Raw genomic sequence first — 15,026 nt, 5'->3', positions numbered from 1 at the left:
ATGTACGTTTTCGAGCCGTTTGCTGTGTAGCCGTTTAATATTTACACAAACGCTACTTTGAATTTTTACGTAGGTACACGATCTACGTGTTTCTTGTTTTGGGAAATAAATAAATAATTTTGAAAAATGTGATTATGCATCCACATTATAAAGATGTCGACCTCGATATCGTTGGGTCACATTTGTTTACATTGCGATACCTACTCATGTTGGTTCCACATTTCACCACAATGTGCGTGTCGTTATATCTATTAATCATTGTACAACGAGCGCAATGCATTTCTCCTGAAGATGCATTACGGCCGGCGCGGCGCCGCGCAGTGCAAATTGGGTTATTTACGTTCTACGTTCTAGTGGGAAATGAGGTAGCGAGGTAAATAGCAAAAAGTGTGTAAGTTTAAGCTTACCTAATGCCTATTTTCCTTCCTCTTTGATCTGAGTTTCTTTAAGTATGTACCTACCTATATTGGTTATTAATATACATATTTGTTTAACTTAAGGACCTAGTATTTAATTTAGTACCTACCTACCTATTTTGTTTCTTTTGTTTTCTTATTATATTTATTTTTTTAAGATTTTATTAATTGAATTTTATTAGGTACTTACACTTGTAGAAACAAAACTTATTTTTTTCTTTGTAGTGTTATTGGAAGTCGGTTTTTTAATATTTTTATTTTATTTTAAGTTTTTTAATAGGTAAGTAGTCATTGCTTGGTACCTAAAATATCAATTCACCAACAAAACTTTCCAAATCCACACGCCTTAGGAGTTTCAATACCTCGCAGCATCAGGATTAAAGAGTTGAGACTTGGAACTCAATAACAAAGTCTAGGTATGCTTGGTATTTTTACAATATTATTTCACCAGGAACAGTTCCTCAATCTCTATGGTTTAGGAGTACTGTACCCTGCATCATCAGGTTCGAGGAGTTCGGACGTGGAGTGTAATCGTGAAGCCGTTGCTTGATACCTAAATTATCAGTTCACCAAAAATTCTCAAATCCCCACGGCTTAGGAGTTCAGTACCTTACAGCATCAGGATTGAAGAGTTGGGATTCAAAATTAAATGATACGTAGTCTATGCTTGGTACCTAAAATAATATAGCATCATCCACAGTTCCTGAATCATTATAACTAGTTTAGGAGTGCTGTATCCTACATCATCAGGGTTGAAGAGTTGGGACTTCGAGTCCAAGCAGGAAATCGTTGCTTAGTAGGTACCTACAATATCAATTTACTATGAATACTTCCTGAATCTTGATAACTTAGGCAGTAACCCTGCAGCATCAGGATTAAAGAGTTGAATCCAGCAATTTTTATGGGACCACGACGGAAACTTCCTCTGTTTGCAAATCGGTCCAGAAACCTCGAAAAAATCGGTGTACATCCATTTAAAAAAAACGGGACGATTTGAGAACCACCTCCTTTTTGGAAGTCTGTTAAAAAACCAAAATCATGCGGATGAAGTCATCGGCATCAGCTAGTGTTTTATAATAATCCGCGCACCTCGCCTACGCTCTATCTCGTTTGTTTACTAAATTGTATACGCCTGCGAAATAATGTTATGCTTTCATCCGTTGCTATAGCCCAGTTGGTGGCACGGTGCTTTATTGTGAATGCGATTCGAAGGTCTATCTCGTACAGCTGGTTGCCGGATTATCGAGTATAAATAGATGATAGACAACAAAACGTTAACAAATCCCGCGGCTGAGTAGCGGCTACACATTTTTTCACGTCGATATTGCGGCGTTAGTGGCTAGTGGCTTCTTTGATAATGAGCTTTTTCAGGATGAGTCATTCGAGTAATTTAATAACGCACAATGTAGGTATGACCAGCGTCAGGGCCTGCACATCCATAACAAAAGCCTAGGACACCGCTTAGGGCGCTGGAATTTGCGCGGGCAGCGGCGGCTGCGGTTTGATGGGAATCTACCGTAGGTACAGTACGCGACTAAATGTACCTAATGTACATCGACCTTTAGAAGGAGATAGCAGATTTGTAGAGCACTGTCTCGGTCGTTGAGACCGACAAATCGTCGTAAAGGTATGAGTGACAGGGACAACGTTCTACAAAGCCGAAATGTCATTCTAAAGGCCAACGTACATTACTTTCGGCCGCGTACCACATGAGTAGATATGTGTGCGCGTACTGTACCTACTTCTTACGGGACAGGCGTGTTAACTGTTTAAGTACGGCCTGGCGAGGTGTGTTATCTATGCTGGCAAGGGCGGTTTTCTGTGTGTAACAACATAGAAGTTACCTAGTAAAAAAACTGTTTTTATCAACGCCATAATAAAGGGGTTTTAGAATTTGGCCTGCCTAGTATAACTAATCCGCTATTTTACTTCTTGCCCAAATAGCGTTTTCACATAAAATCTACATTACCTAATCAATAGCTGGAATCAATACAAATATTGGGGCTGATTCCATTGCACCCTAGCCTAATTCCTAAACCTAATTAACTATCTGTTTTTTGTCCTGTAAATTGTAAATTAGTGACTTTTAGGAACACTGATTATTATTATTATTACATCTTTGCATAATATAAATAATATTACCCAAAAATCTTTAGATTAATAATTATAGATCTATGTATTAAAATTCCCGCTGATATACCAATGTTACCCGTTTCTTGCTTGTAACCTCGGCAACCTCTGCTTGTGATCTGCCAGCATTGACAGTGAAGAAGTGACATGCACTGACAATAATGACATGGAAGTGACAGTGTCCGATTCTACCACGACTCTACGTCAGTGCCAAAATCATAGAAAACCTTTACTTTAATAATTTTAATATACAAAAATATAATACAAAATATTGATGTATGATATCAGCAGCTGCAAGTGTGTTATCTATGAGCTGCAGCCTGCACAAAGCTTGGATTTCTTTCAGTGGAATAAAACACAATATGGATAATTATTTAGTTATATCGTTTATCGGCGAAGGATCGTTTGGGCGTGTTTTCAAAGCGAAAAATAAAGATACTGACGCTATTGTTGCTCTTAAAGTTATAAGAAAGGTAAGTGATACTTATTTAACAGTTGTCGTAAGAAGTGTTTAATGCCAACTTATTACAAATCACAGAGTACTTTGTAAATATAAGAAATTACAAATGCTTCTGTCGTGATTCATGAACAGATAATTAGGTCTTGTTTGTCTAGTAGTAGGCTTTGGTTGTGGCTTCATACCACTCCACTGCCACTGCCAAGCGATGTAGTGTTCTGCTATGATGCCGCAAAGAAACTGCAAGAGTAAGGGTATGTGTTTAAACTGTGATAGCCCTTCTAAGTTAGCCCGCTTCTATCTTAAGCTGCATCTTCACTTACCACGAGGTGAGATCGCAGTCAAGGGTTAACTTGTTATTGAATAAAAAATAATTTTATAATTTCAGAAAGGGCGATCATCGAAAGACCTGAAAAATTTGAGACAAGAATGTGATATACAAAGACAGCTGAACCATCCTAATGTCATTCGCATGATAGATAGTTTTGATACAGAATCAGAATTAGTTGTTGTAACAGAGTATGCAGAGAAGGAGTTACATAGTATACTGGCCAAAGAAGGCTGTTTAAATGAAGACAATGTTAAGAAAATTACATGGGATTTGGTGTCTGCCTTATACTATTTGCATTCCCATAGGGTCTTACACAGGTATTTATTTGCTTATAATTATTATCATCATCATGATCAACCCATCGCCGGCTCACTACAGAGCACGGGTCTCCTCAGAAAGGATTTTGGCTATAGTCAACCACGCTGACCATGTGCGGATTAGTAGACTTCGCACACCTTTGAGAACATGTAGAACTCTCAGGCATGCAGGTTTCCTCACGATGTTTTCCTTCACCGTTATAGCAAATGATATTTAATTTCTTAAAACGCACATAACTCAGAAAAGTTAACAGGTGCATGCCTGGAATCAAACCCCCGACCTCTTACCACTAGGCTATCACAGCTTTTGTGCATTATTATTATACTTTTATTATATTAAAGACCAGTCAAGACATCACAGCATAGTAGAAACATTTTGCATTTGTTGTTTGTAATGCTTAGGTTACTTTTGTGCTTTCAGGGATCTAAAGCCACAGAATGTTCTGTTGGATAGCACAGGTCGGGCCAAGTTATGTGACTTTGGCCTGGCAAGAATAATGACCAATGCCACACATATTCTCACATCTATCAAAGGAACCCCTCTGTACATGGCACCAGAACTCATTGATGAGAAGCCATATGATCATCAGGTATACACTTAAATAATAATGGTAATACCATGGTGTGTGGAATTTTTCAAAAGAGATCTATGTTCGGCAGTGGATGTCTATCGGCTAATGACGACTAGCAATGATAATTTTGTTTATGACTAGCTTATGCTCGCGACTTCGTCCGCGTGGACTATACAAATTTCAAATCCCTATTTTACCCTCTTAGGGGTTGAATTTTCAACAATCCTTTCTTAGTGAATGCCTGCATCATAATAGCTATCTGCATGTTGCGCGTTGATAGGTCAGTCAGTCACCTTTTCCTTTTATATATTTAGATTTGTAATAAAATGGATCTCTTTGCTACAGTTTAATAATGTGAGTTTTTCTATTTTGAAGGCAGATTTATGGTCGCTTGGCTGTATTGTGTACGAGTTGATGGCTGGCCAGCCACCATTTTGCACAATGTCCATATGGCAACTTGTCCGAATGATTCGACACAAACCAGTTCAGTGGCCTAGTTTCATAAGCCCTGATGCTAGATCATTTTTACAGGTAACCTATACAACTTTCATTATTAAACTATCAACCAGGTGTGAAAGAAATATAAACATTAAACTTTTCTACTAACTAAAAATAAATCCCTTTTATTTGGAACTGTAAAGTTAAAGGTTGTTTGTAATGATTAATTCTTGATTTCTAAAAAAACTGTGCTAGTTAGTGAATATGTTTTTTTTGTACGGTTTCCATCAACTTTTCAACTCAAATTATTTTAGATTTCTGTACAAAACTATAACTTTATAAAATAATGCAAAAAAACCTGAATCATTCATACAAGTTTTACTAGTTTTAAAACATCACTGTCATATTTCAGGGTTTACTACACAAGGATCCTGATAAAAGAATGACTTGGCCTGAAATACTGGAACATCCATTTGTGGCAGGGCATGTGCTGATACTGCCGGAGGATAAGCAGAGTGATTCACCCTTCACCAAACCTTTGTCCTGTAGCCAACAAGAAGCCAAGTTTTTGCAGACTGAAAAGATGAGCAAGAATCCTAAGTGAGTATTTTTTAACACTGGTTAAATTATGATAATTTATTAATAATTTTTTTTTACATTTTGCATGTAAAAAATGTGCCCAACTAGAGTAACAGCCTGACCAGATTTGAGCCATACTATTATAAATTTATTAATTCTTCCTACTGGAAATCTAACCTGGATACTCCCACTTGTTAAATAACATATCAACTCATACCATGATACCAAGGAGGGTATTAAATTTTTTTATATAAATATTGAGTATTATTTTTAATACTTTTTGTTTTTATGATTATTACCAGAAACCTGAAAACTGAAAATGAACTGAAGACTGAGACTAGAGAGCATGATTTGAGAAATGTTCGAGGTGTAATGCAAGCTATGGAGTGTGTCCCCATTTCAGATGATGACAGTGTTAGAGCAACAAGCGCTTTCAGTGTAAGAGACAGCCTCAAAACTGATGATGAAGACCAATCGCAGCCCATAACAGCAGCAAACGCGAAATTGTTACGACACGAGTTCAATGTTATGAATTCTAATCTCGTTGTGTGTAACCTTGAAAAGAATATAGCGCAGCTAATGTCTGTCAACCAAAAACACGAATTCAATAAAATGCATAAAATTGATGAAGAAAAGCATGATACTCACAAAGAAATCAATGAGAAGAAAGACACCGAAGTTGACACTATGAATAATAAAAGAGAGATGCATGAAAGAGATGTAAAACAAAAAATAAAACCGCCCGAAACTGCATCTCAAAGTTTGGAAAACCCTAAAAGTTCAACTAAATGCAGTAGCGATGTCAGCTCAGGCTTAAGTAAAAGTGTCCCACCTTCCTATAAGCAGAAAATATTGCAGTTCTCTAGAGATAAGTTACGGTTCGGCAGCGGTGGTAACAGATTAACGAGAAGTATCAAAAGATCGTTTCATTTTAGTAGGAGCTTGGATAAGAATAAAACTGAAAATCAGAGGCGTACTAGTGAACCTAATATAGAATTGCCAAGTATTGTCGATAAAAAAGTTGACTCAGAAAAGTCCAAGTATTCTAAGGAAGACAGAGATGAAGATGTTGAGAAATGTGAAATAATTGAAGACATATCCGATGACAAAGAATTAGCTAATAATGATAGAATAATGAAAACAGAAGAGAAACATGAAGGTATTAATTTTCACATTTCAGGGTACAATTCCAGCTGTTAATAATTAGGTAGTAATAAAAATAAATAGTATAAATTTATTTTGTTCAGTTAAGGAGCCATCTTCTATAGAACTGGAGGAGTGGGAAGCATTCCTAAACTCGAATATAACAGAAGTCATGGAAGGCGATGTAGAATCTCTCACACAATTAAATATGGTAAGATTTAGTTATAACGGGAATGGAATTATTTAATGGATAAAATGGCGTCACACTCCCGCAATCGTTGTGCATTCAAATACTTAAAATAAAATAATTAGTTTCTCAGTAGTTCATTGATGTATTTAGAAAAAGTTTACTGATATATTACAACGAAAACGCATGACTGCGTAGGTTCCGTGCAGCGGTCCGGGAGAGGTGTGATGACATGACCTTCCGCTCTATTACCGCAGGAGCCTACTCAGGTATGCGCTATAGTTTTGATCTGTATTTGAATAGGGTATTTTAGCCTTTTTGAAGTGTCTTAATTTGATCCTAAAGTGGTAATAAACTCTACCGTTACTTGGCTGGCAGCTATTAAGAAAACTTCGCAGCTGCCACACAACAATATTCAAATTTGGAACGCAGTAGAGAATCCTCCTGGTCACGCACGTTACGAGATTCCACATTCCCTATCATCCGCTCGTCACGTCAACATCTTCTACCATTGTATTATATAAAGCTCGCGAGCCCGTCTGTATTGTACATAACATATCAATTGTAAAGTGTAAAATAAACATCACTATATGTAGCTGGTTCTTCATTACATCAACCCTTCAGCTACAAAACTACCAATAAAACTACAATTTTATTCGATCGATTAGTGCAAAAAAATGCATTTAAATTTTTCATTTGAAATTTCACCGCGAAAACGCTACCCGCCATCTTTTTAGGTTCATAAGCTGTCATGACGTCACACGGATTGGTAAGCAACGGTGTTTTCTTAGTAAAATACATTACAATTTTAATCCATGTGATGTGACAGTCGGAATTAATATGGCGGCTATGGTATCATGCGTTTCGGATATTTGTAGAACAGATAAAAAAGTGAAATCATCATCATCATCATCAACCAATAGGCGTCCACTGCTGGACATAGGTCTCTTGTAGGGACTTCCACACGCTACGGTCTTGCGCCGCCTGGATCCAGCGGCTCCCTGCGACTCGTCTGATGTCGTCCGTCCACCTAGTGGGGGGTGTTCCAACGCTGCGTCTTCCGGTGCGAGGTCGCCATTCCAGCACCTTGGGACGGTCTATCGGTTGTACGAACTATGTGCCCTGCCCATTGCCACTTGAGCTTCGCAACCCGATAAAAAAGTGAAATCTTTAAAATGAATTACTATAATATTCATTTTATAATTTTATAAACTAAAATTAACATTTTCGATTGCTTATTGCTAGATTTTTTCCTCGCTTGGTGTAAAATTCCGTATTCTCCATTGATTCAGTGTCTTTGGCCCAGGTGAGCATGGTGGTGGGCGTGGTGGGCGTGGCGGCGAGACACGGGCGCGGCGCGCGCGTTTGCGGCGCCGTGGCCGCGCTGCTGGCGTTGCCGGCGCTGTCGCACGCGCTGCCGCGCCACACGCTGCTCAACATACAGGACGTGAGTACCCACTACCACCACCACTTGTACCCATCATCTAATTCCGTGCCTCCTGTGATGAGTGGTCTAAATCGAATAATACCCTTTTTGTGATTTTACATAGCAAAAAACCACAATCAGCAAAATTTTTTTTGGTCTAACTCACGTTCTTTTATCTGCTATAGTTTTGGAAATAATAGTGTGCAAAGTGCCATGACTGGCAGGATTTTTGAAATAATATCGTGAATATATTATGTTAGATATATTTCAAGTTGTAAACTCTATAAGTACCTAGTAAATATTTTCGTGCTTTGTGGTATAAGTGCCCACAACTCACACGTTTCCCAGAATTACTTCAAAACCATAATATTTACCACAAAAATTTAAATGCACAATGAAAGGAAATGTTTTTATCCGCAAAAAAGGTACTCAAGTTTAACCTAACCTACTTAGATTGCGAACAAAAATTTTTTAAATCTTGTTTTTGTTCTTCTGTAAAGTGTTGCCTTCCACCCACCCGCTTTCCGTCCGCATTTAGGTCATCGATCCAGCGACCTGGAGGTCATCCTTCACTGCGCTTATCGGTCCGATGGTCTCCACTCCAGAACACGTCTGCCTTATCGGGCGTCGATTCTGCGACAGACATGACCTACCCATTGCCACGTCAGCTTGCTGATCCTATGAGCTCGGTCCCTTCTGCGAATTTTCTCGTTCCAGATTTTATCTAAGTTTGTAGAACAAATTGCTGCTTTTATTTTAGCTCATTGAACTTAATTAGTACTTATAGGTCTATTTCAAAGTCAAAGTCAAATGATTTATTCAAAATAGGTAATAAATTACTCTTTTCGATGGTCAGATGTTGAATTTCTAAGATAACATAGTATTAAATGTGGTTCCAGTTCCATGGTTGATATGAGCCCAAACTTTATTTCCGAGATGATAAAAGGACCTTGAAAGGAACTTGTTACAATATAAAGCCTAGACGAAACTTTCCCAAAAGCTTTCTTATTACGACTTCGTCTTGAATAACTCAATTAATTTATATAATAGGAAAGCTTATCGTTTAAGTCGCTTATAAGGACTTGTTCACGCCAATTAGTGCGTTAAATGATATTGGTGGATTGATAAATTCTTTTGATTACGTAACCAGGTGTACCTGGAGGCGAAAGTTGTTTACAACTTCGTGGCAGCAATAAACACTCTAATGAGAGACAGCAGGGACAACGACGAGGGAGTCGAAGACAGGTAACAGTAGTTATTGGTTGTTACTTTTATTTTCATTTAATTTGTACCAAAAACATTTACAATAAAGAGAAAAAGAGAGTAAAGGTGGACAGGGAAGCACTTATCTCTATGAGAGATCTCTACCAATAACCCTTGGCAGTGCGATGGGGTTTAGAGGAAGTAGAATAGGTACAAAAAGAAGATAGAAAGTTATTCATGAAAATAATATAATAGATACTATGTAACATTATTTATAACTAGCTGTCCCGGCGAAATTCGTACCGCCTAACAGTCGATTCTTTTTCAGGAATTTTTTTAAATTTTTCTCTCGTTTCGTAAGAACCATCCTCGTACTTAAAGGAATATTATGAAAAAAAAAAGAATTTGCGAAATCGGTTCAGATGTTCTCGAGATTTGCAACACATTCAGCGATTCGTTTTCATATATAGAAAAAGATATACACATAATTACGAGATTAAAACAACTTACATAAACATACATACTAATTGCAAAACTACATACATATATACTTAAAGTAACATTATTATTACTTATACTTTATATACACTATACTATTATTATTACTTGTATTTTTGGTAGAAGTTTTTTTTAATTTATAGACTAGCGCTTGGCTGCAATCAGACCTGCTAGCAAGTGATGATGCAGCCTAAGATGGAGCGTGCTTGCCTAGAAGATACCTATTCACTCTTGACTTAAATGTACCCATATTAAAATTGGAGGGGAAAGCTGATGCCGCAGGAAGTTCCGTGACGAAATGTCTTTTTAATATTCTAGTAGCGCTTAGGGAATTGCTAATAAACACTAGGTTATTGGAAGCTAATGAAAAATTTATTACGAGTTAATCCCCGTAATTTTGGCACGCTTTCATATTGTGTACGCTGACGTCCAAAACAGAGTGAACTATATTGATAATTCATCATCATGATCAACCCCTCGCCGGCTCACTACACTCCTCTCAGAGTGAGAAGGGTTTTGGCCATAGTCTACCACGCTGGCCATGTGCGGATTGGTAGACTTCACACACCTTGAGAACATTATGGAGAACTCTCAGGCATGCATTTGCTGGGTACTGTAAAATAATTTATTTTTGACACAGACAACATTCCATTTCAGAGAGCAAGGTGTGAGTCGCATGGTGGAGGTGTGCGGTTGGCTGTGTGTTCGTTCGTGTCGCGCCGTGCGCCAGTTCGCGACTGCTGTCATCGCCTACAATGCACACCCAGTGTTCACTAACCTTCTCTCTTCATGTAAGTAACAAATCACAGGTGAGTTGGCGATCTCCCAGGCGCAGTGGTGAAAGCATGGTGTGAGTCGCATGGTGGAGGTGTGCGGTTGGCTGTGTGTTCGTTCGTGTCGCGCCGTGCGCCAGTTCGCGACTGCTGTCATCGCCTACAATGCACACCCAGTGTTCACTAACCTTCTCTCTTCATGTAAGTAACAAATCACAGGTGAGTTGGCGATCTCCCAGGCGCAGTGGTGAAAGCATGGTGTGAGTCGCATGGTGGAGGTGTGCGGTTGGCTGTGTGTTCGTTCGTGTCGCGCCGTGCGCCAGTTCGCGACTGCTGTCATCGCCTACAATGCACACCCAGTGTTCACTAACCTTCTCTCTTCATGTAAGTAACAAATCACAGGTGAGTTGGCGATCTCCCAGGCGCAGTGGTGAAAGCATGGTGTGAGTCGCATGGTGGAGGTGTGCGGTTGGCTGTGTGTTCGTTCGTGTCGCGCCGTGCGCCAGTTCGCGACTGCTGTCATCGCTTACAATGCACACCCAGTGTTCACTAACCTTCTCTCTTCATGTAAGTAACAAATCACAGGTGAGTTGGCGATCTCCCAGGCGCAGTGGTGAAAGCATGGTGTGAGTCGCATGGTGGAGGTGTGCGGTTGGCTGTGCGTGCGTTCGTGCCGCGCCGTGCGTCAATTCGCGACTGCTGTCATCGCCTACAACTCACACCCAGTGTTCACTAACCTCCTCTATTCATGTAAGTCATCATCATCATCATCATCAATAGACGACCACTGCTGGACATAGGTCTCTCGTAGGGACTTCCACACGCCACGGTCTTGCGCCGCCTGAATCTAGCGGCTCCCAGCCATCTAAGTACCACGGTACCACATTACAATTCACAGGTGAGTTGACGACCTCCCTGGTGCAGTGGTGGAGCGCTATGGTCTTATAAGTGGGAGGTCCCGGGTTCGATTTCCGGCAGGGGTAATTTGGGAATTTATAATTTCTAAATTTGTCTCCGACCTGGTATTCCGATGCGAACTCGCAGTGTAGTAGGTACCTTGGGACCTCAACGTCTATCGGTTTTTCGAAATATGTGCCCTGCCTATTGCTACTTCATCTTCGTGACCCGCTGAGCTGTGTTGGTTGCTCAGGTTCTCCATCTGCTGGTTGTTTTTGCAATATAACAATTTATCAGAATAATTCTTTCTTTCCAGTTTCCAAAACGCCTCGAATCACCCTGAACGTAGTTGGAATCCTGATAACAGTGTTACAAGATCTTCCCGAGCATGCGGATGTCGTCGAGAAAATATTGTTCGACGACGAACATTTCAACTTCTTGAGGCTTCTAGAACTATCGAGCGACGCTCTTAAATTAAGAGTATGTATTCTTATTAGTTTGTTGTGTACATTTTCCTGTACAGCGTTTTCCTCTGCTATGGAGTCTAAATGGTCTAAAAAAGAGAGTGAAAGTTTGGAGGCTTTGCATGTTCATTGTAATGTAGCTTTGAATAGAGCAGCTCGGTTGGCTACTAAGGAACTTAATAATATGCCCTTTTATTCAAGCTGATTTTAATAATAATAGACATTATTATATGGTACTAATGGTGTAATTGAAGACATTTCATAATGTGTAGTGAAGACGATTTAAGTATTATTTTGTTTTAAAGTATAGCTCAACAGGTTGCGAAGCTGAAGTGGCAATGGGCAGGGGGCCAGGGCACATAGTTCGTAAAACCGATAGACGTTGGGGTCCCAAGGTGCTGGAATGGCGACCTTGCACTGGAAGACGCAGTGTTGGAAGACTCCCCACTAGGTGGACGGATGACATCAGACGAGTCGCAGGGAGCCGCTGGATTCAGGTGGCGCAAAACCGTGGCGTGTGGAAGTCCCTACAAGAGACCTATATCCAGCAGTGGACATCTATCGGTTGATGATGATGAAGTATTCAAAATCAAATGCTATTAATACAGAAGGCGAATGCATCAAAATAACGTAGCATCGAATAAAATAAGTTATATAGATTCAGGTGTATACATGTGTGTATAGATACAGGTGATACATTTAGGTGTATGAGTTATATGGTATAACCAGAGTGAACTAGAGTGAGAGAACTCTCTGTTTGATCCTGAATTGACTTCTGTCAAATATTAGGCTAGGAGAGTAGGAGTGACGTAAAATCAAAGATGTCTACTCGTTTCATGGCCTACCTAGCTTCTAATGTCTGCCGGTGTAGAGTAGGTGAAGCCTCGATGTTTTGTTCCAAGTTTCATAACTATCGTGAACCTTAGTAAAAAAACTAAAAGGTTCACAAATAGCATTTAGTTTATCCAGACATGCATTTTCTTTTGTAAAAGTAACGTGTAAATTCAGTGCGGCGGCATTTATTTAGGAATATTATGATCTGTAAGGAATCTTCTATATAGAAATAGAAATTCTTTATTTGCATAATGTGTGTTACAAAAGATGATAATTATTATAAACGTTCAACACATTAGCCGTAGCGGCGACAAATATTGTGGTAGGTAGGTAGATACCTATACAATTTTAGAAATGAATTATTTTTGTAAATTTTCAAATTAAAAAATGAATATTATATATTAAATATATTTAAGACTAGCTGACCCGCCCCGGCTTCGCTCGGGTGGAGTATTTCGGACTGGGAGTGTCATCGTGAAGCCGTTGCTTGATACCTAAAATATCAATTCACTATCAGAAATTCTAAAATCCCCACGATTTAGGACTTTAGTACTTTGCAGCATCAGGATTGAGGAGTTTGGATCTGAAGTTCAATGATGTAGCCCATGCTTGGTACCTAAATTAATTTTGCATCATCCGCAGTTACTGAAACATTATAGTTTAGGAGTGCTGTACCCTACATCATCAGGGTTGAGGAGTTGGGACTTGAAGTCTGAGAATAAAGTCGTTGCTTGGTACCTACAATATGAATTCACTATGAACACTTCCTGAATCTTGATAACTCAGGCGGGCAGTAACCCTGCAGCATCAGGATTAAGAAGTTAAATCCAGAATTTTTTATGTGACCACCACGAAAACTTTTTTTGTTGATTTAAAAAAAAATTGCAAATCGGTCCAGAAACCTCGAAAAAATCGATGTAGAAAAAAGAACCACCTCCTTTTTGACAGTCGGTTAAAAACCGATGACCTTGAAATATTTACGGAACAATCTTTAAAATATCCCCTTTCTAACAAAAAAAGAATGAATGAAATCGGACTACGCGTTAATGAATTACAACTCAGTATACATTTTAACTTTCATGCCCTCTCCTACGGGAACCATGCTGAATTTCGGGATAAAAAGTATCCTATATTCTTCCTCATAGTATGACCTCAAATCGTACCAAGTTTCATTGGAATCCATTCAGTAGTTTCAGCGTGATGCGCGGCCGTGATACAGACAGACAGACAGACAGACAGACAGACAAAAATGAAAAAATTACAGTTTTGGGTTCAGTATCGATTATAGAGTGCCCTCGAAAAAAAATTTTCAAAATATCTTCAATGTACAGAATTTGACCTGTTACAGTTTTATTATAAGTAGGTATTGATAATTATATTAAATATTATTATATTTTGTAAATATTACTTAAGTAAATGAAAAAAATCTTAATAAAAACTTTATTAAAAATTTTGTTTGAATGTTTCCTTCAAGGATCTTTCGTGAATCCTCACTTGCCATGCTTATATTTACAAAATTGCTCCGGAGATATCTTATTTTGATGTCTAATTCAGTTTAGCAGTTTTGTTGAATTCATTTATAAATTCAGTAAGTATCGGAATTTATTTAACTTATAATTTCAACAGAAATACACTGAAATATTATTTGGAATTACATCACAATCTGACAATTACAAAATGGAAATGGATCAATAACCGATAAATTGTTTAGATCGATTACAGACACTATAACGTAATTTCAGTTTTAACCGCAATAAGTGTGATAACTCGAACAATACATCGTTTGTGCAATTGCTCGGATCTTATTGGCCATTGCCGACAGTGCATTCACATCGAGATTAAAAACCTATAGACTTGGACTTCGTTATTTTATAAAAGCTGAAAGTTTTTATGCGCATTGTCCCCAACACAGGGAATAACGATCAGCGACTATGAAGTTTGGATCATGGTGACTTTGGCAGATAACAGGTTACAAAGACGTATACAATTTTTCGTCAAAGTATAAAGTCAATTTTCTTCGGGGACAATGCGCATAGATACTTTCAGCTTTTATAAAATAACGAAGGTCTGGCTCTCATGGGCTCTTAGTCCACTAAAGATAGACAGGTTTAGGCCGTTCGTTGTTGGTTTTAAATGTGGGCGTTGTACTTTATGGTAGTTCGCAGTTACATAAGGGAGGTGATCGGCCGGCCTCGCGCCGGTCGCCGCGTGCATTCACCGCCTATAATAATTATGCATATTCAACGTTTCTAATGTGCATATAATATATTGCCGCCACGCCTTTACTGAGTGTTGACAGTAAAGGTAAATGGCAAAGCCGCATAACCTACCTATATACCTGTCGACAGATTTGTGAGGCGG

General features: G+C 38.8%; 1 protein-coding gene across 1 annotated transcript; it reads left to right on the top strand.

Annotated features, from left to right (window-relative positions):
• Positions 1-2,742: 2,742 nt before the first annotated feature.
• fu (STKc_STK36 domain-containing protein fused) lies at positions 2,743-12,331 on the top strand. The gene is made up of 11 exons (XM_034983720.2): positions 2,743-3,019; positions 3,392-3,651; positions 4,073-4,241; positions 4,599-4,754; positions 5,074-5,261; positions 5,543-6,399; positions 6,488-6,594; positions 7,877-8,017; positions 9,147-9,241; positions 10,355-10,488; positions 11,684-12,331. The coding sequence occupies exons 1-11, from the start codon at positions 2,825-2,827 to the stop codon at positions 12,034-12,036; spliced, it is 2,655 nt and encodes an 884-aa protein (XP_034839611.2). The 5' UTR covers positions 2,743-2,824; the 3' UTR covers positions 12,037-12,331.
• Positions 12,332-15,026: the final 2,695 nt, after the last annotated feature.

This window comes from Maniola hyperantus, chromosome 3 (genome assembly GCF_902806685.2).
Source record: "Maniola hyperantus chromosome 3, iAphHyp1.2, whole genome shotgun sequence".
Lineage (NCBI taxonomy): Eukaryota > Metazoa > Arthropoda > Insecta > Lepidoptera > Nymphalidae > Maniola > Maniola hyperantus.
This window is presented reverse-complemented; position numbering and strand designations above follow the sequence as displayed.

Coding starts and splice junctions, on each gene's coding strand:
- fu (XM_034983720.2), top strand. CDS start 2,825: ATGATATCAGCAGCTGCAAGTGTGTTATCTATGAGCTGCAGCCTGCAC. Junction 3,020..3,391: donor CTCTTAAAGTTATAAGAAAG/GTAAGTGATACT, acceptor TTATAATTTCAG/AAAGGGCGATCATCGAAAGA. Junction 9,242..10,354: donor GACGAGGGAGTCGAAGACAG/GTAACAGTAGTT, acceptor ATTCCATTTCAG/AGAGCAAGGTGTGAGTCGCA.